Source organism: Corvus brachyrhynchos, unplaced genomic scaffold (assembly GCF_000691975.1).
Source record: "Corvus brachyrhynchos isolate BGI_N302 unplaced genomic scaffold, ASM69197v1 scaffold42, whole genome shotgun sequence".
In the NCBI taxonomy this organism is placed as follows: domain Eukaryota; kingdom Metazoa; phylum Chordata; class Aves; order Passeriformes; family Corvidae; genus Corvus; species Corvus brachyrhynchos.
In genome coordinates, this window is record NW_008237242.1 from 3,202,325 (window position 1) to 3,224,024 (window position 21,700).

The 21,700-nt window shown below is 39.8% G+C and overlaps 1 protein-coding gene across 3 annotated transcripts in view; it reads left to right on the plus strand.

Moving 5' to 3' along the window:
• The window catches only part of GHR (growth hormone receptor), a 161,911-nt gene that overhangs the window by 73,172 nt on the left and 67,039 nt on the right, over nt 1-21,700 (plus strand). For all 3 annotated transcript variants that reach the window (XM_017730259.1, XM_017730257.1, XM_008630620.2), the window contains 2 exons: nt 5,442-5,526; nt 18,456-18,535. In XM_017730259.1, coding sequence (XP_017585748.1) covers nt 18,466-18,535 — 70 coding nt within the window. In that variant the 5' untranslated portion in view covers nt 5,442-5,526; nt 18,456-18,465. The remainder of the gene's footprint in view (nt 1-5,441; nt 5,527-18,455; nt 18,536-21,700) is intronic.

Below are 21,700 nucleotides of genomic sequence, written 5' to 3' on the forward strand. Positions count from 1 at the left end.
TCCCGAGCTATCCTGTCCACATATACACTTGTAACCATAATGCAGTGGAAAACATAAATTCATCTTTCATCCCTATCATGAGTGCCAAAAAAAATATCAGTTGTTACTCAGCTTAGTGCTGCTAAGAAAATGTTCCGGTTATTGTTATGTCAAAGAGGCAAAGACTGCCAAGTCTGTAAGAACAGAAATGTGGTTCGGTGAAGTATTTAAAGCATGAAGGGCAAGATTTATTGTTAGACTCTTAAGGATATGAATAGATTGAGAGGGGGGAAAAAAAGGCTCTGATTTGGAACTAGAACGTGATCTCTTGTCCAGAGTAGGTTGGTGAGACAAGTGTAAAGGTTAAACAGATTCAAAGTCTTTACTATCTAAATAGAAGAAAAAGGGAATGTTGATGGAACGTTCTGATGTGTTTTGTTAGGATTTCTTTGAAGGAATTTAGGGAATTCCCACACAGAGGAGGAAATTGATGAGAGAATGTAAGGAGTGAGTTCACAGTTGCAGAACATTATTTCAGCTGAAGATGTGAAGCCTTGTTATACTGGAGAGGTAGAGTTTGAAGGTAAAAAGTTTGAACCTAAAAAAGAACACAGAATCACAGAATATATCAAGCTGTAAGGGACCCATAAGGATCATGGGCTCTGCTCCTCTCAGGACCATATAGAACTAAACCATATAACCAAGAGCATTGTCCAGACAATCCCTGGGCCCCTGACAGTTTCAGTGCCATGACCTGGGGAGCCTGTTGGGGTGACCAACCACCCTCTCAGAGAAGAACCTTTTCCTAATGTCAAACCTGAACTTCCCCAGGGCCCCTTCATTCCACCTGGTTGTGTCCTGCTGGTGGTCACCAGGAACAGGAGATCAGCACCTCCCCTTCTCTGGCCCCCCAATGAGGAAGGTGTACCCTGCTGTCAGGTCTCCCCTCAGCCTTCTCTCCTCCAAGCTGAGCAAGCCAACTGACCTCAGATGATCCTCATAAGTTTTGCCCTCATAGCGTTTCACCATCTGGGGCACCCTTGTCTGGACACACTTAAACAACCTGATGTCATTCTTATATTGTCACCCTGAGCTGCCCCCAGCACTGGAGGTGAGGCTGCCCCAGCTCAGAACAGAGTGGGACAATCCCCTCCCTTGTCCATCCAGTGATGCTGTGCCTGATGCCCCCCAGGACAGGGCTAGCCCTCCTGGCTGCCAGGGCACTGCTGACTCATGTTCAACTTGCCATAAAATGGTTGGAATAACTTAAAAATGCATGTGAAGTGTCCATTTTTCCTTCTGTTTGAGATAAATATTTTCAAAAGGTTTGGGAAAAAGTAGTTCAAGCCTCTCAGCAAGTGTCACACATCACAGTTGATGCAATCTAGGGAAATAAAGTGCTTATCAGATAAAATTAGAATACATCTCAGACAAATTGTTTTGTTTTCCTTTGAGTTAAGATGTAGAGTAGTGGTTTAACTGGAAATGGAAATAAATAAAGTACAGGAGAAATAGAATAAAGAGACAATTAGTATTCCTTAGATCAAATCTCATAAGCACAAATACCCTGGAAATAGGTTCCAGCTTTCGCAGGTGCCAGGAATCCTCTGATGTGTCGGTTGGTATCCCAGCATAATGGAGACGCAGGAACTCCTGGACAATTTTTCAGGACTTGTGAATCCATATTATGTGTCTGCTTGGATATAATCCACTCCTTTTTGATGTTCCATGCAATCACAGGGTTTGCAATCTTTCTTGCAAAGCATGTAGTTTACATGGTCCTCTCTTTGCCTGCTGCCTGCAACTTTTCAGTTAGATACGTAAATGTACAGAATTGTGGAATTATGGAATTACTGAGGTTGGAAAGGATGCCTGGATATCATCTAGTCCAACCCTTGTGCTCAGAGCAAGATTTCATTAATGCGGTTGTGCTTTGAGTCCGTAAGAGTTTTGAGTACCCCCAGACTCCACAACCTCTAAGCAATCTCTTCCACTCTTTTGTCCCCTCTTTAATGAAAAAGGTCATTAATGAATATTTAAACAGCATTTACTCTAGTGGCTGTGCTGCTGGTTGAAATGTTTTGAGTTGGGCATTTCACCCAGTTTTCAGTACATTTCACTAGTTTGTACGTTATCATAAAGATTTTACATGAGACAGATTCAAAAGCCTTTCCAACCTTTTTTCAGCACCAGACCTTTCCTTAGATGCTTTTTTGAAGAGCAAAAGAACTTTTGGCACATTTGGGTCCATTTCATCTTGTCCAGTTTATTATTTTTTTGGTAGGCTAGCTTGCGGCATAATGAGAAGATAATAATGGGCAAAGATCCTCAGATCACAATCAAGGCACTGATGAGTCGGAGTCTGTTTCTTATTTTGTGAAGCAAACTAGTTTGGATGGGCCCTGTCAACTCATCCTTTTGTAATCCTTTTGTTTGCCTTGTGGGTTGCAGTAATTAAATGTGCTTCTGACAAAATACATGTCTCTCAAAAAAAAAAGAGCTTTACCTGTATCACTTATTCATGTGAATCTGTGTTATCCTTTTGCAAAGCTGCAGTTTTTCCAAGAATCGTATTGAAGGGAGTTTGCTAATCATTTAAATCTAGCTCACTACCTTCTGTACAGTACTACCTATTTTTCACACATAATGAACTGTCAAAACCAAGTGCAAATATAGCTGGTTTTGTGCTTGTATGGCTGTTCTACACTGCAATACTGCAAATAAATGGTGCTGCTGCCGGCATTTTTTGTGCCATCACATTACTTGCTGCTGCCACAGATAGAGTGACGCACTTCACTTGCAAGAAAGAAGTAGCAATATCTTTATTGATGTAAAACAGCGATTTAACAAAGTTTGGCGGTAAATGCGTCAGCAGTTTAACAATATTCGATGGCAAGGTATACTTGATTGTTTACAGCTCAGAGGATGGGGTCAGGCAAAACTGTCCAGGGGACCCTCCCATTGAGTCATGAGGTCTGGAAAGGACTCCCTTGTGTTCTGAATTTTCTGTTTGGAGTTTAGTTGTGGCTGCATCCAGACTTAGTCCCAAACTCAGTCAACAGTTTATGTCTAAAGGATTGTATGTGCACAATCAATATTTTATGTCACGTAAGATTTCAAACTTTAGCATATTACTAATCACTTTTATGGCAAGGAATCTCTCAGCCTCAAGCAGTAACCAGAAGAGGTGTTCATGCTGAAGGGGAGATCCTGGCCTACAGCCCCTGCTATGCAGGAGAGCTGAACAGACCTCAGGCTGTCCACTGTTAATGGAGTAAGATGATTGACTTATGGTCATATTTGCACAGCAGCCATCTTTTGTTTGGCGCATGCTCAACTAGCCCTCAGCTGTTGAACAAGACTCACAGCCCTTAGGTGTCAAGCAAGATTTATGGCCCTTAACTATTGTGTTGATATCTGTGAGCCAGACGTAGCCGTCACAACCACCCCGGGTGGCTGTTGCTCAAACAGAAAACGGCAGGGGTTGGGGCATATTGCTGCAGCTGCCAAGAGTGAAACAAAATGTTCTGAGTACAATCAGGTAATCAGAAGTTAAGACATTTCTCTTTGTTGCCCACAAAGTAGCTGAGAGATCTTTTCTGCTGCTGAGCAGGATTTCAAAATATTTTGGAAGGACTACTGGAATAATTTTTTCTGTCTTATTGTAATAGGATTCTGACTTTGTCATATAAAGGTCATTTCCCCTTGTTAATACCATAGCAAGTGTTTTGAAAAAGGAATTTGTCAGTAGTCCTTGGTAGCTCACTTCAGTCAACAGCTGGCTCAGACTTTGTAACTTTGTTCTACACTAAGCTGTCCCTTTATTTTTGGAAAAGAGTGTTGCTGCTCACTGCTCATTTATTCTTCTGAAATTCAGAGATCTTTGGAAACCCAGAAATTAAACTAACACAAGACTCCTTGTGGAATTACGTATGAATGGGACACACAATCAGTTATATTCTCAGCCTGCTGAAATGTGAGCAGGAACTTTCTAAAAAGTGTGATAATAGAATTTGGCAGTGCATATTATGGAGTAGACTGACGTAAAGATTTACTATGTAGGGACTTGTCTAATCCACTTGTTTCATGATGTGAACCAGGAGGGAACCCTGCTTATAGGTTTTACTTTGAGTAACCACACGCAGGATGTTTTATAATAATACTGATATTATTCATGCTTTGGCATGGAAAATACTTTCTATTTATTTCAAACATCTGTTTAATTTTTCTCTCTGTTGAAGGACTTTCTCATTTGGCAGTTGGGGGGTGTATTGTTTTGGGAATTTTTTATTATAAATACAGAGGTGATAGCCTTTTACACATTGCATTGTAGAAAGATTGCAGAGAAGTAATGATGAAACTTTCACTCGCAATTATATTTTACTTTCCATTATTTATTATTTAGTGATCTATCTCTACATTAAAATTATACACATAACAGGAAGAAAATTCTGGGGGTACAAAAAAATTCTTGCTGCTCTTTCTTCAGCTGGTGGTAACTCAGTAAAGGAAAACTCTTTTTTAAAATGTTACATTTTTTCTTGTTCAGGCTAGGGCAGTTTGCCCCTAGGCATTCAGTTTGCATGCACACAGTAGTTCTTTAGATGTTATTTGTGGGGTCTGGCAGGCTGGTTTTTTTTCCCCTGGTTATTTAAAGAGCCTGATACTGTGAAATCTGGTCTTCTTTTTGTAGTCCCACCCACTAGAAACCAGATTATTTTGAATTATTCAAGTAATGTAAACACCATGTCTGACTTTTTAAAATGCTTTTAAAAGCTGACTTGCATCCTTGGGAAGAGGTAACTTTCTATGTTGAATTTATGTTCTTTTTATTTAACATGGAAATGCTACTAGTTCAGAACTGGTTTGCATGCTGCTGTGCCAACTATCACGGCAGCAATAATGTGCTTAGGAATTCAGAACATAATATACTACCTTTTTTTATCAGCGTGCCATCTTTCTGAGACTTAGACACTGTGCTTTTAGAGTAAAAGGAAATGTTATTTTCTTAATTTTACTAGTTTATAAGTTACTGCACTGTAATATAATGTCTAAAGAAGTAGTAGTAGGCATAGTGGTAGTGAGCTACTACTCATCCTCTTGATGGTCCAGAGATTTCTTCCAGGGCAGCTGATTTTCACCAGGAGTGTGCATTAGGAATGAGTTGATCGGTCACCCTGACCTCTCTTTGCCTTTTAAATGTGTGTTCATTTTAATGTCAAGGTTAGCACAGGGTCCTGTGGCAGGGCAGGCCCTCAGTGACAAGGCCGCTGCTGCAGTTTGAGTGAGAAGCCCAGGTGCTGCGCTCAGGGCAGCCAAGCAGACTGCCCCGCTGGTGGCCTTCCCTGAGGGACAGCAGGACCAGGACGCACATTTGGATTTTGTCATGTTGCCCTCCCACTGTAGGTGACCTTCGCTGTTCCAGAACTCATCTCTTGTCTGTCTCTCCTGTTTTCATGCAGGTGCTGGGATGGCTGGAGAAGGTCATGATTTGCAGTTGAGCTGAGGGAGGCGTGACACATCGTCCATCCCCTGCTGACATTTGAGGTAGGGTGATAACTTTTGTCTTACCTGCAACTGACTTTATTACCAATGTTGGCTAAGCAGATTGATCAATAGAACCCCGTAGTGCCCTACAGATAACAGATCCTAGGATTCATTCCTGAAGGGGGTGGTAATTATAATAGGCATTATATAAAATTGTGGTTGGGATTTAATTGTCATATTTTAATACCCAAAACAATAGAGAAATGTGAATTAAGGCTGTCAGATTCAGTCCTGATTAAATTGATGACTTCACGCCCTTCTGTCAATCTCTAGTAACCAGCATTTGAGACAGAGGGCTTGGTGACCCTTAAAAGTGGTTAAAAGCCATTTTTCCTTGTCAGAGAAAAATTATTATACTGCTTTTAAATGAGCCATTTCCTACTTAGTGTGTTATTTAGGATATTAATTGCCTGACTCTTTAAATGCACTCTATTGAAAAAAATAAAGAAAAAAAAATCTATATTTTATAAGTGAGGGAGAATGTGAAAATGCCTATCAGAACATTGTAGATAACAAATAATGGTTTAAATGACACAAGTGTCATTGAGTTTGAATGTACATATTGGTTCTAATTCATATCCAGAATGTATTACTGAAAGCCTAATCAGAGTACAGTGGCATAAATTTGAATCAAAACATCACAGAAATACACTGTTGTATAAGGGATTCAGACCTGTGATTGCCCATGGTGTGAAGCTGAAAAGCTGTTATCTGGTGTTAAATTGCTGCATGAGACTTTACAGCTGCTATCTGTGTACTGTAGCAGTTTTATGAGACTAGAACTGGCTATTCCTGTCTAAGTGTAGACAGTTGTACTGTCATTAAATAGAAGAGAAATTCTAGATACTTCATGCTTTGGTTACAATAACAGTAGGTAAAATTTGTTATCTATCCTGTGTCTGTGTTCTTACTGTTTCTGAAGTCAGATGGTAGAACTCTAGGTTCATTCATTGCACCATGGGTCTCTCCTTGGGAGAGTTGTCTATACCAATTTCACCAAGAAAATTAAAAGGTCAGAATAGTGAAAAGTTACTTGTAAAAATTCTTGTAAAGTATGCATAAATTAGTCATTAGTGACCTCCATAACCAAAGCCTTCTTTGTTGTGGTTACCATGCCTTTTCATGCAGAGTTCAGCACACCTGAAAAACAGTTTATGAATGACTTCTTTGATTTTATAGCTGAAACATGTCAAAACAGCCATACAGAAAACTCTTTCTGTGCTGTTTTCCTGGTTTTCTGTGTCCAGGGAGCCATTTGATCCATAGATAAACTTCCCATTCCAGATTCCTCTGCAAGCAGCCTAGCACTGGGAGGACACAGCTTGGACACAGGGTCTGGCCCTGGTTCTGAGCTCCACCACAGACTCAGGTTCTGTCACCCTCTGTAACCTTTCTGTGTTTTAGTTTCATGTTTGTAAATGAAGGCTGATAATTATGAACTTTCAGAAGGGAGCAAAAGATCCCAGTCCTTAGGAAATGCTGTCATTTGCACAGTGCCGTGTCATATTTGATGTGATGTTGACATGGTGTTACCAGGGGAGAATTTAAACCTTTTGCAATTAAGTGTAACCATTTTTTTTTCTTTTAAGTGTATGAATCTAGTCATCTGCTATCAAGTGTGATTACTGAACAAAAAGTTGTATGCAATAAGTGACCTAAAAATCTGGACTGATTTATGCATCAGGGCAATTCAAAACTCCACCTGCTGTGATATTCCACAGTTTTAATAATGTTGGGGGAAATATACGCTGTGAGGAAGTGATTTACTGAATATTGCTGTACAATTTGTAGTGAGCCTAAGAGCAGTCAGTCCCATCACACTTATGTGAACATGGCTGCTTTCACAAGATTGGTGTGATTGGTAAGAGTCATGTATTTCAGGTGCAGATGGTATTATTGCTAATGACTTCCTAAAAAAAAAAGATAAAATTTTTTATATATAGTAAAGTTTTTCTTAAGATGGAAGCCTTTGACCTCTCCAGAAATACAGCTTCCTGTGATACTAAATTCATTTGCTATCAGAACTACAAAAAGGAACAGTCATTTTTTCCTTTCCACGCTGATTCTTTCCACATGGCCATGTGGGTGAGACTGCCATTCAGAGCCCAGGGCTGAGTGATGTGAGGGTGGTCACTGGTGCCCTGATTAAAGGGAGAGAGCCAGTTCCTAAGACTTTTGCTGACAGGCATCTGTGCAAGCAGCCTTGCTCCCTGCTTCAGTATAAAAGTGGGTACTGAGGCAAGGCTGCTGGTCAGACTTCAGAGGAGTTGGATGTTGTGCTAGATGAGAAAAGCCCCCGTCAGGGCTTTACAAACCTCCCTCCAACGTCCTGCCCTTTAGTCCACTCCCTTTTTTGAACTGTATGTCTGAGATCTAGCTTGGTATGGGATTTATTATTGTGAATGGATTGCACAGAGTGGGTTTGTGTCTGAGAAATACTTAGAGTTGTGGATGTGTGTGAAGGCCCAGGCTCTTAGCTGCTTCTCAGGGCAGCTACCTTGTGAATTTTATCTGTAAATATCTATTTCCTCATGGTCCTGTGTAAAATAACAATAACAGCAGTGGAAAAATGTGAATGCACTACTCTGTTTTAATGAGCAGTTGAATGTGTTCCAAAGTTTCACTTTTTTAATGAGTTGGTATTGTGGTGCAGTTCCTGCAGAGAAGGAAGTCGTAAAACCAGTGGAGGCAGATGTGCTGTCCATTGGCCAGCCAGCCAGCTTTGCACTGGGCAGCTCTGTTGCTTGTAGCACCTGTTGGTTGCAGAGCATCCCATTTTGAGCTGATCAGTCTAAAGTTCATGTGTTTTATGTGTGATGTCTAAAATCAAAGGTTGCAATGCTGAACTATGCTTTTGTCTCTGATGTTTGAGAAGTGGTATATGTGCTATGATTGCTATGTATTTTTAGTGGCTTAAATCCACTGCATTGGTGTTACCAGAGCTAAAGGCCACATTTCATTCCCATTGTTTGTGAAAGAGCTGTACATTTATTAAGAAGGTTCTAGTTGCTTGAGTGTTTCAGGTGAGCTTCTCTTTATCGTAATTGCAATTCTTTCTGTCTTAGTGCAAAACCTGTCAATTTATTGGTTTGGGTTTGGTTTTGGGATTTTTTAAATCCACTACAGCTTTATTTTGTGTTGCTGGGATGGCTGGCAATATACCCACAAGACTGTAATATTCTGAGATAGGTAAGACATTGGAGGGGGTTGCAGTCCGTGCTTTACTCTGCTGCTAGGCTGCAGTGTAAATGCAGGCAAGCTGCTCCTCTTCCCAGTGTGTCCCTTTCCCTGTCTGTTAGATGGATAATGCCACTGACTCCTGCTGCAGACTGCTTCAGGATTTGCTGATGGAAAATATTATCTGACATCATTAAAATACCTCTTTAGAAACATATCTGTCAAATTACCTTCAAAATTAATCTGGTTGTTTCTGTGGCTTATTTTACAGACACTTCTTAGTTTCTTCATTGGTAAAGTTTTTTAGAGGGACACAGCTCTGTCAGTTTCCAGTGTGAATTTCTAACTACAATCTGGCATTTCTCTTTATTTCCATTGCAGACGATGGTGTCACTGTAGTGCTGTGACAGCTGCAGGTGCCCACTCAGATTTACTAGGAGGTAAACTCTCTAAACTAGTAACTGTTCAGTAGGTCATCAACTCCAGAGATTACCAGGCATGTCTGTTTGCATTATTCCCCTTGAAAGGCAGGCTGGCTTCATCACTCACTGGGCAATCCAAACTTGTCTCCACTTCCTTAATAATCATTTCAAAGTTGTTCTGGATCTCATGTCACATACCCTTTGACCTCTCCAGTGGAGGAAAAAAGACTTTCTATGAGGTTTCCCATACTTCTTGCTCATCAGGTCTTTTGTCTTCTAACCCATGGTCATTTGCCTCACAGGATGGAATATCCCCCTCTCATATATCAATATTCAGGATATAAATATATAGCTATATATATGTACACAGAGGATATAAATAATGCTCTGAGTTCTTGGTGAAGGTACACCTTCAGGTTTCATCAAAACACCAATATGCCTGTGTGCATGTGTGTGTTAAGTGTGTGCAAGCGTGTGAACACAAACCAAACCCAACCTCTGCTGCTTCTTTGGGAAAAAGCCTTTCAGGACCTGTGGTAATTGAAATGGCTAAAATAATGCCATGGTATGTTATAAAATGTGAATTGGAAGAAGTTACTTGAAGCCCATGAAAAATCAAGCAGTGTACACAGTTTGTACATTAGACTGGCTTTCAGTAAATTCTGTCATCAAAATCAGCTAATTAGTCCCCCTATATCTGGAAATACTAGACACTCTAGCCTTGGAAAAATCTTTGATTAAAAATTAGTAGCATTCCACCTACAGCTCTTGGCTTAAAAGATGTCATTAACAGCTGCATCATAAAAATGTGTATCAGAAGGGATTATTTCAGTATAAAGGTTTTAGAGATCCTGTTTGGATGGTATCTAAAAATGCTCATATGTTTCTAAGCCGCTTTGGTAAGTGTGGGCATAGTCTTTTGCTGTATGCGAGATGCTTCATCAAAATATACCTTAAACTTAAAAGTTGGGTATTTTATGTTCCAGGTCTTACCATTGCAAGTGGAGGCAGAAGTTAACAGATTTTTTAAGATTTTTATGAAGGTTTGAACAGAGATCAGATTTTCTTCACAAGTTCTTTCTTACCTCATGAAAACTTGTTTTGGCAGTGCTGCATTTAAAAATACCAAGTGATCTTCTCCACTTACTGGTTTCATTCATTATTTCTTTCAACTTTGTGCTGATTTTCACAATTAAGGATCTAGCTCAAAATCTCTCTGTATGTCTAGATGAAGTAGTTTAAGCAGCTGTTGCATGCAGTAAGCTACTTTTTGGTAGGTCCCCACCATTTATATATTCAGATTTGTGTGAACTTAAAGCACCAAATCAGCAGTAAATAGGGGAGGGAACAATGCTGGTATGATCTTAGAGAGGACACATGGAATCACGCTGCTTCTCATTGACACAGAATTTCTTAAACAGATAATTTTGCTTTGCAGTTATTGTGAAAAACAGTTGCATTGAATAGGTGTGCTCATATTCTGACTCTGCACCTGTTTAACTGAAATTCAAAGTTGCTTCAGTCTGCATATTACAGATTCAAATTAAAAGAATATACATCATATCTTAAACCTATGTGAGCTGCAGGACATAAAAAACCTCACTAAATTAAAATGCACTGATTGCTCTTAAACCTTCTGTCAAGATGATTATTCTTTTCCTGTAGACCAAATGAGAGTAAATATGTGAGTGCTTGGAGTCCTGAGTGGACATCCAGAAAAGCTTTGTCTGTCATTTACTAGCTTTCACTTACTGTGCTATTTAAGTTAATGACTTCCTAAATGCCATACAGGCTCTGTTATGTAGTCTTTAATCTGATTAGGAGCACACGAATAATTTAGCATGCAATTAAACCATATAATTAATTTGTCCCATGGTAATGAACTGTTAAGTAATTTCATTAGTCTAGGGTAAATACCAGGTCTTGAACTTAAATTTTACAACTTCTTGAAGATGTTTTTTCCTAGAAGAAATTTTTTTAAACATAAATATTATTTAAAATTAAAAGTCTGCTCCCTCTGATTTCCTGAAATTGCTCTTTGGGCAAAAAAGACTGGCTATTACCTAACTGTTTCAAAATGATGAAACTCCTGATCTCCAGTGAAACAGAATTAGGTTATAGCCAAGTGTTTTTGAACAAAGCATCCTCAATTTCTTCCAATCACCTTAAACCCAAACCTGCCTTGCAGACTTCAAAGAGCAGTTTAAGGAAATCAGAGGGAGCAGGGTTTTCATGTTACAGAAAAGCTCCAAGAGATCAGATGAGGATTTACTTAGGATGTGTGCTGAAACCTAACTGACTATATTTGCCCAGGTACCAGGTAGTATGTTTTTTAATTCAAGTGATTTGCAGATACTGGCACACAAGAGAAGGCTTGCAGAAAATGTGCCAGCTGAAGACTGCTGTATAGTGAAGATCCAGCAGCACATGTAAGATGGTTATTTATTATCAAGCATGAAATTATTCCTGTTTGTTTTCCCTCCTGTTCCAGTCTAACTCCCAGTGGTGTCACACAGGTTGCTTTGCACCGTGATTCCTGTGCTTCATAATTTTTTCCTAATTTCTTTGAGGTGCTAAGCTCTCTTCCAGTGCTAGGAGAATTACTTAGCCGTGTTCTCATGTTAAATATATAATCTTGCCTCCTTGAAATGAGATGTATTATACTGCTTTGCTGGCTTGGGTCCACACTGCTGTAGTCCTGATTGGATTTGAACTTCAATGCTGCTGGCAAGACACTGAAGAGTTTGTGGTTTGGGTTTTTTTCACACTTGCACAAAGTTTTTTTCACAGCACTGGAAATACCATTTAATCTCTTTATGTAGAGTGAGAATAATTATCTCAGTGAAATGTTTTTGAGCAAAACCACTTTTTTTTAGTACAGATTACTAGGGTGTTGGTTCTAGATACAGACATAGATATTTCTCTTTGTTTTCTTGACGTGATATTGGACATTAAATGGATGCATTATATTTCTTCAAACAAACTGGAATATACATTTGCTTAAATAAAGAAATTCTCCAACTTTTCTTTGTGATTCATTGTACAAATAACAAAGCAAAGATGGGACGACTGCTATCTAAGTGCTAATAATAACTAAAAATAATTTTAAAAAAAGGAGATGCCTTGGAAGAATTACTACTAGAGTTGAGAAAGTGTTTCTAGCCTGAAAAAATTACCATTCTCATAAACAGGTCTGAATCTTCCTTAATGATACAATTATATGTAAAGCTGAGTATCTGCTCAGCAATTCACATCTGCATGTTATGCAGCTAAATGTTTGCAATTTCTTTTACCTGAAATACATCTATTTCACTGTTTTGCGGGCTGAAAGGCAAACAGAGCAATTAAGTTTATTCCAAGTTCAAATTTTTCTGTGTGGTAGACAGAAATTTAAGGCTATAACTGCAGTCCTCTTTTAGGAATTGTTTTCTGATAGAGAGATCTACTAATCTTAGAGATGAGATCCACCCTCTATGTACCTAGTCCATTTGGTTACTGCAGTCAAGGTATAACATATTTTATTGTAAATAAAGAATTGATACATCACGTGCCACAGCCATCCTTAGACATTTTAGCCAAGTTTTTTGAGAATTACTCTAAACAGCTTTAGTACAAGCCCAGAGTAATGGCCAAAGTATGGATTCACTGAAGGGCTCCTTAACCACATCCAAGAACTGATAATCATTTGGCCTGTTACAAGTTTAAATCAGAGTCATTAGCTGACATATCAATCCGTAGGAAAAACAAATCAACTAAAAGCACTAAAGGTGTCTATTACAATAGAGAGAGAAATAAACTGGGTGTTGATATTAAAATTTTATATATTGCAATTTTAACATGTTAACACTTGAAATTACTATAAATTATTTAACTTATATAAAGACCTAATTAATATATAGAATTGCCTCTATTCCATAGGTTTAATTTGTATTTATAGAGTACTTTTTTATGGTCCTCAAATTTGCATAAAAACGTGCATAGTAAATGCAACTTTATCTGGTGCTTCTTTTGTTGTTAAGGTTTTGACTTCTTTTTTATTTTTTTTTAATTGAAATGTGCCCTTCATGAGGTTTTTGTTTGGTTGTTTTTTTAATTTGGAGTACGTAACTTCTGCTTCTGTGGTATCATTCCTCGTTCTTTCTATGTCCAGGATAACGGCACACAATAGGTGAATGGTGTGTTACTCATACCAGCTGAGACAATTTGTTATTTCTGTTTCTTACTGTGGCTGAATATATAGCCCTGACAAGGGCTCTATAAAAACAGGCACTTGTCCAAAGGCTGCTGATGACTTAATCAAGCTGTAGTATCAGCAAGAAAGGGAAGAAGGCTTTAAGTCCATTGCAGTTTTAGATTGTGTTGATTGGAAGGGCTAAAACTAATTTCAGTTGCAGAATGATTCCATCCTGTTGGCACTCAGGGGAAGGAGGGTACGCAGGCAAAGTGATTTCAGCTGTGCATGATCAGCCAAAGTGGTGTGGATGTTTTTTGGCAAGCACAGAAAGATTACCTCTTGGTGTCATTGGTCCTGCCCTGAAATAACTTGTAAGAAATGTCCACACTGTGAAAAATAAAGGCCTTTCACCCAGAAAAATTCTTCACAAGTACATGCATATATATTTGGTAGTTGTAATAAAGATTCAGGACAGACCTGGAAAGCCTGGAGTTACATTCCTTTCTCAGTACTTGTTCTTATTTGGTAGTGGATCTGCTGGTGTATGTTCACGTGCATGGCACACTCTTGTGCTCTTGCCTTTTTATGATCTAATGGAATGATGGAACAGCAGTGTATGGAAAACTCTTCAGATTAATCCTTCACTCAGTAATTTTGTGGTTTGGTTTGCAGCAGAGGGGTTACCTTTGGTTCTGTACGAGTTGCAGAGATGATGCTGTGACAAGAAATTATAAACTCGAGGAGGTTACTGGGGAAAAACTCTCGTAGTTGGAGTATATTGAGTTAATGGTGGTGGCAAAAGCAGAAATGCCGTGATAGGTGCAGTTCAATGTCCTTGTTCTTCTCCTTCCTTCTGGTTCTTTCAGGTTCAGAAACTATCTAAAGGTCAAGATCTCACTTCAAACAAGTTTTGTTTATAAGCAATACCCCTTCTGGTTTACTCTGAGTGTTAACAATTTTACCTGACCAGAGCAGATGCAAAAAAACTCAGTGTGCCGTGACTAAACTGTTTCTTTTCTCAGGGAGCTTCTTAGCCCAGTTTCTCCTGTTTATGCTGACTCTATTCACATCCCACTGGAAAGATGTTGTGTTTAAATTCACTTGTGATTGACCTTACTCCAACATTGCTATAGAAAAGGGCCAAGATTTTTTTTTTTTATCCTTTTTATAACTCCTGGCTCCCTTCCTGTACTGATGTAATTAGCCTGAGCTGACCTCTAGCCAAATGTTTCTGTGGTCAAGTTTCAGCTGGCTTGAGGACAGTCAGCTGCTGTAATTTTTTTTCCCTGATTTTAACTCTGTTCATTCTTACAAGCTGCTGGAGTTGGGTAAGACATAGAATATTATTCTTTAGAACAGTGTGTGTTACAGACACTTGAGGGGTTTTTTTCTGTTGAATAAGAGGGACTTTATTAGTGCCATTTATCTTTCATAGGCACATAGGGTAGATGTTGGGAGGTAGATACTATTGGATTGTAAAAGGTCAGGTTTGTCCTAATGTCTAGAGAGAAGCTGTCTCTTGCTATGTTAACAGTGAACCCTCTGGACAATACTGTTCTTGTTGACAGCAAGCTCACAAGAGTGTCTTAGAGGAAGGGCCATTTACGGAACAGATTTTTGAGAACTTTCTGCAAGGCAGTAGTTGTCTGACGGTGATGCAGGTGGCACTTCAGAGGACCCTTCTCTCAGAATTTTTATTCTGTACCACCAAAAGTGGTTTCATAATGGGGCAGCTCCTGCTTTCCACCAGATCTTCTCCCATGAGAGTGGAGCTGTGGCAGTGTAGCTCTCTCTTAATCTCAAATACTGCTAGTCGTGACCCTCATAACTGCAGCCCAGCCAAGCTTTTGGTGTTTGTGCTGGATGCAGAGGTCACGTCCCTGGTGCTTCACACCCCATGCAGAGCTCCATTTGCCTGGGTGAGGACTTGAGTACAAGCCCTGTCCCAAGGGCTCTGGGTTGCAGCTCCAAGGATATAGCACAACTTGTCCTTTACAGAGACTGTTGGACAGAGGGTGGAGCATGATGCATCCGTATGAGAGCAGTTACTGTTTTTGAGCACAGTCCTGTCCATATTGGGTATGTTCAGAGTATACCAACTGGATGTTTTTCACAGACACAACTTGTCTGAATGGATAACTCAGTGGGATACCCTATGTGGTTTTAGGCAGAGCAGAGGCACTGTTGTTTTGTCTCACTGAGATTCTGGCATTTGTGAGAGTCCGCTGAAGAAGCATCATTTGTTTCTATACAGCGTTTTACTGGCAAAAGGGCAAGGGATGAAGGAGCAATTCTGATCACCTCTGAGGTTTAGGAATGCGAATTAATCCTATGACCTGTTTCAGAGAGCTGGTTGTTTTAGTCAAGGTCTGTGGCTGAGCAGGGAATTTCCCAATAATTGTATAATTACTCTTAAACAAGTAATAGCTGCTGCTGGAGGGTGGCTGTGGCTGTGGTTTCCCCTCCACCCTGACTGCTCACTCCCATGTTCTGCCCTGGCTCTGCTCCTGGGCTGTGTCTTTGTGGAGTCCTAATAAAACCTGTCTGCAAACAGGTTCATTACAATGAATATTTATGGATTCATTTTAACTGGAACAATTTCCTGACGGAGTTCACTGTGTTGCAGCTATGTAAACAAGTCTGCCAGTGCAAGAGGAACAGCAGTACTGGAAGGGGATTGTTTTCATCTGCAATAACATGACCTTACTGAAGTGCAGTGTTTGTTGACCTCTGTGATGTTTCCAGGCTCCTGGGTTAGTGCTTCAGCTGTCAAACCACTCTTTTTGGAAGGATGCTGAGATGGCCACCAGTCAGGTGTGCAGGGATGGAGAGGATAGCCATGCTGTGACAGCTGCATGTGGGAGCAAACCCTGGTCCCACCAGAGTTGTTCGGTGTGGTTATGAAAAATGAAACTGTGTGCCCTGAATGATGGATTCTGATCACATTTGTTCTCATGGGAGTATTCCTGTGAGGGTTTGGCCTTCTCTTGTGGCTGTTACTAGGCAGGAAGTAGTAGAAAGGCTTGGAAAAGAGTGGTTGGAAGATGGGCTGGTGGATGGGGGAGAACAGGAAAGTGTGAATAGGAAGGCAGCATGGGATGCCAGGGTACTGTTCCGGAAGAGAACAGGAGAGTTGTAAATAATGTGACATTGTGCTCAGGCCTGTAAAAGAGAAAATCTCCACTTAGGGAGAAAGTGGAAGAGCTGAAGGGGAGAAGAGACTGATGGGGTAGAAATAGTGTAAGAGAGGAATTGACAAACACAGGGGCACATTTTTGTAGAAGATTTATTAATAAGAGATAATAAGAATTCTTTAAACAAGAGTACAGATGAAGCAGGGGGACCAATTGAGCTACCTGAAAATATGGTTGATCTTGGATGAACCTTGTACTGTGGCAGTATATCTTCTCTTCTGAGAGTTGGCCTGTCATTTGCTTTATTAACTTTGTCCCAGGTCGGTACATTCCAACAGTTGTTGTTGTCACTTCTCCTGGTCCTGCTCCCCAAGCTGTCTCACTCCCACACTGCCCAAGTCCTCAGTAAAGCACTTCTGTACCCCTTCTTTACTCCCAGTTCACTGAGAACAGGGGAGTCCTGTTTGGAGTGACCCATGTCTGCTTGGCCAGAGAAAAGGCCTGCTGATGCCTGGCTAGTCCACAGAGCTCCTACAGCTCTTCTCCTTGTGTAGCAGCCCCATGCCCACTCAGGCTGGCCCAGGCTTGTCTGGGTGGTGCTGCTGGGCATCCTTGTCCTGATGTGTGTGCAGTGGGGAGCATTTCCTGGCATGCCTTTGCAGGTCTGACTGAGGTTCTGCCAGTCCAGAGCAGTTTGACTAAATGCCTTTTATACTGAGCCTTTAACCTGAGAATTATTGAGCAGTTGCATTAATGAGGATGTGAGAAAATACCTTCTAATTTTCAAGTTTTGTACTGTATAGCATGGATGAGAAATCTGGAGTTGGAAATAGTTTTGGCTTTTTTCTCTAGTGTGATTCATTCTGTTCTCTTAGTGTAAGAAAATTGAGAGTATTACCTTTTAAATTTGGCATTACTATAGCTTTATACACTCTGCATTCTTGTGTCTTATGGTTTTTAACCTAATTCAAACTTTGGTAACTGCACTAAGAAACTGACTAGTTTCTGACACCCAGATTTGATAGCATGAATTGTTTGTTACTTGATAACACCCACTTAGAAATTGTTACTTGCTAGTGGGCTTGTTTGTTTGGATTTAATGTTTGTGATTTAATCTGCTGTCACCTAAAGAAAATCTCTAATTGAGAACAGTCCAGTGTAGAATCAAGGTCTGTCAAATCAATTTACAGTCAAATATGAAGGTCGAGCTCTTATTTTCTCTCTCTGCCTCTCTGAGTGGGGTGTCGGTGTATCGTGGTAGTTTGGTGCCACAGAACAAAACACTGCTGCCTGACTTGTCCAGCCATCCATGCTCATTTTAGCATGTGTGTTGTAGCTTTAGTTTTGAAGGTCTCTGGTAATCTCTGTGGCTATAAATGGTCAGGTCATAATCTGTGGTATGGATGCTTTCCCCATACTTCTGTATGGACACCTCATGAGGTTCTGGGTTTTTTGCATGGTACACTTTTGTGCAGAACTCTGCACAGTCTGCAGGTCCAGCACAGAGCAGCTGTTGCCCTTCACTGTTGTTACCAGATGCTGGTGATAATGGCAGGAGCAAAGTAGTGTCTCAAAACAGGGTTGTGCAATGGGGTTGTATGATGTGTGGAGTAAACTAAGTGAAAATGAGGCTCAAGTGAATTAAGGAAAATGAGGAGTGTGCTTTTTTTGGGGAAATTGTAAAGGCTTGTTGGTTTGCTAGGATTGTAAAGGTTTGCATTCTTGGAGGTTGTAAAGTCATTTGTGGATGCAGTCTATCAATTGACAATACATGATTTTTCCACCCTCTATTTAATGAACTAAAGGCACATAAGCCAGCTCTCTTGTAAATACGGTATTTACTATGTGTTCTAGACTGCAAGATGATGTATTACTTTATGAGGCAATGAACTGTAAACTAAATATACTTCTGGTTTAAATCCAATCAGAAATTCAATAAAACTAGATGATATCTTAAATGTCATATCATATTAGTAGTATTTGCTTATAAAGAAACTCTCTTACTGTCTTTTGTCACGACAGAGTCAGAAGTATGGATCTTCGGCATCTGCTGTTTACTTTGGCACTGATCTGTGCAAATGACTCACTTTCTGCAAGTGATGGTAAGTTTTATGATACCTTTCCATGCCTTTCTCTGTGTGTGTGTATATATATGTAGATTTATATAAACACTATTTTTATATTGAATTTTTCATGCAACTTTCTTGATTGCAGTAACCCATGTATGTAATGTGAAAAATGCATCAGTTAATCTTTTTGTAGACATAGTGGATGAGATTGGGACATGTTGCCAAATGAAAGTGAATTTCGCAGACAGTTTTTGATGTGTAAGCAAGATGGATAAATCTGGATTTTCTTTGAGTGGGTATTGAAGTTATGAAAGAATTGTATGAGGTTCATTTTTTATCTGAACTAGTGTTTTTTTCTCAAACAAGTCTTTTAGTATAGTCATATGTTAAGAATAGGACTATTTGAACATACAGAGGAAACATATAAAGACTGTATGCTTTAAATCTCAGGCCAATATGAACAAGATTCATAAAAAATAAATTTGGTAGTTCTTGAGTAGGGACTATGGGATTTCAAAAGAATGTGTACCCTCGACCAGCCAGCTGGGACTGGTCTTAAAGTCATTTAACAAAACCCGTGAACTCCAATGGGACTTGCATATTGTGTCAGATTATCTGCTTATGCTTGCTATGATCTAATTATGTAAAGAAGTGCAGCTCAAGCTGGTCAGCTCTGTGCTGTTCTGGTCTTCAGAACAGACAGCAGAAACAGTTTTCCATAATAAGTAATTTTATGCAGACGTGTCACTGCTTCTCCCAAAGTTACAGAGCAGCTGCAGCTCTGTAAACAGGTGCCCCTCCTGACTTCCTAACCAAAATCTGTATTAGCAGAACAAGTCAGAAGGGGCAGTTTGTCTAGAAATTTTATTAAAAGTGGAATGAAAACAGCTTCCATAGCAAACTCTAAATAAAGTGATACAACTGTCAATGTAAATTTCTGACATCTCTCAGTTTTTTTCTTTAGCTCCATTCTTTTGTGTTACTGAGTGCAAATTAAATGTACATAGAATTGCAAGACATGTTTCATTAGCCTTTCTAGTTCTAGTTTTAGAATATGATACTAAGCCAAAAGGTTATGACATAGTTGCCTGTAGTCACAACTGGCCTACATTTTAAAGGTATAACCATAGTTCTTTGTACTGATGCAGTTCTGTATTTTCTTGGAGTTGCATACTTTGAATTTCTAGGTATCTTGTATATGCTGAAGCACTGGAGAGGCATATGGGATGTGACTTTCATGTTAATGGAGACATTAAGGTGAAATAAGAAAAAATTAAAACTCAGGTGATCGGTTCTCAGACAATTCTTCTATAAAGTTGATTCTGTTTACTAGCAAACAGGTTTGGATGGAGAAAACACAAGTTTCTGTTTACTTACTTCTATGTGTGTGTCTCAAATGCTTGTCCTCTGTGTTACCAGGAAAAGAATCTATAAGACTGCTAGTTAAGGCTTTTTCTTTAACATTTATGAAATATATAGATGTACCAGCTTCTCTTCATTGCCACTACAGAATGGTCAGTAGAACAAAAATTAATGTGTCCTGACTTGATCCTTTCCCCTGCCATGTCTGCATTTTACAGTAGACTCATTCAACTCAAAAATAATCCCCAGGGCAGTCTACTGGACCAACTGATTTTTCTCTTGAGTTTTAACAGCACATGAGGATTATATGATCCTTGGCAGATGAGCTGTGGTCCAGATGTCCTAACTGCAGTAATAGTCTGTGTTACAAATAAAACTTGACCACAGCATCATCTTTGTGTGACTTTGTCTATACTGATGAAACAGTAACTTCCATTAGATTACCTTCAGAACAAAAAATTAAGAATATTTTGGTTGTTTCTGTGTTTAAATACAAGACCCAGTACTAAATATTTATGTCCTGATTTGTTGTACTATTAAAGATTGTGTATGTGAATGGAATCACTTTGTTTAGTGATTGCTAATGACTAGATTGCTTCTAATGCTTTAACGCATTAATTCTGAGTTGGGCACATGCTCAGTTGAGAATGTCAGAGAAGGAAGCATAAATTGAACATGGGTATTTGAGATAACAGCATAAAAGAACATCCATTTGCTGTTCTTTTGTGATTTAGGACGGAGTATTAGACAAGACCTGTTTATTACATGTTTTGTTCTTTTTTTCTTCCATGTGAGTGTGCTCACATCTGCAAACGTTCTCATGAGTATCCAGCCCCACTCGGGTGATGAATCCTGACAATCTTAAAGTGCTCTGCCCAGCACAGTCTTGCTGACACCTCCGTATAAACTTAATTAAATGTGCTCTGTACTTGTACCATATCTGATATATTGCCTGGGGATTGGATCTATGGTGTCATGGTTCCCTAAAAAATTCACGTCAGTAGTTCTATTTCTTCTGGCAGCAGAAGAAATAAAAATTACATATGCTGGGTAGTCTTGTACCAAAGCCCAGTACTGAACCAGTGTAATACAGACTTGTACATGGGATGCTTTTGTGTCTTGAAAGTAAACAAAGCTTAAGATCAGCCTTACAAGAGGGTGCTTGGGGCTGGCTTAGTGCCATGAAGCCAGATCCAGCCTTGACAGAGTGAAACCCCATATATATTTCCTTCTGGCGGGATCAAGGGTGGGAGGCCAGCAGTTGGCCAGGCAACTGCACAACAGTTGAGACCAGACACTGGACATTTAGTCACCTCTTTGCTGTCTCCAGGCTGGTAGCCAGTTCTACTGGAGGCTTTCTATTGGTTTAGCTTGTTTTTCATGCTCTCCTCTTGCAAAGAGGCTGGCTTGCCAGTTCCCTAAACTGAGACTGCGGCTAGCATGAAGTGACAGCGGTGCCCACTGTCTCTGAGAGGGTGATGTTCAAAGTGATCAAGCATGTCCACTGCCCCAGGTCTTTGACTGTAATTCAGGGCTGAGCAGGTCTGGGACTTTCAGCCCTTTATCAGGGTTGCTGACCCATGCGCTGTCCATGCCTGTAGCTGCCTGATGTACAATGACAAGGGCAGAACAGAGGCAGGGGTAGAAAGAAAGTAAAGGCCACAACAACAGGAAGGTAATTTCTAATAGGTGCATAATTACCATAGGTAAATGGATTTTGTGCCTTCAGGATTAGAAAGCACAGGGCCCATTTTCACAGCTGATTAAGACATTTTTGTTGGTGGAATTAGGCTTCTGGGAATTTAGATTGCTTTGAAGATGGGGAATTTTGGGATT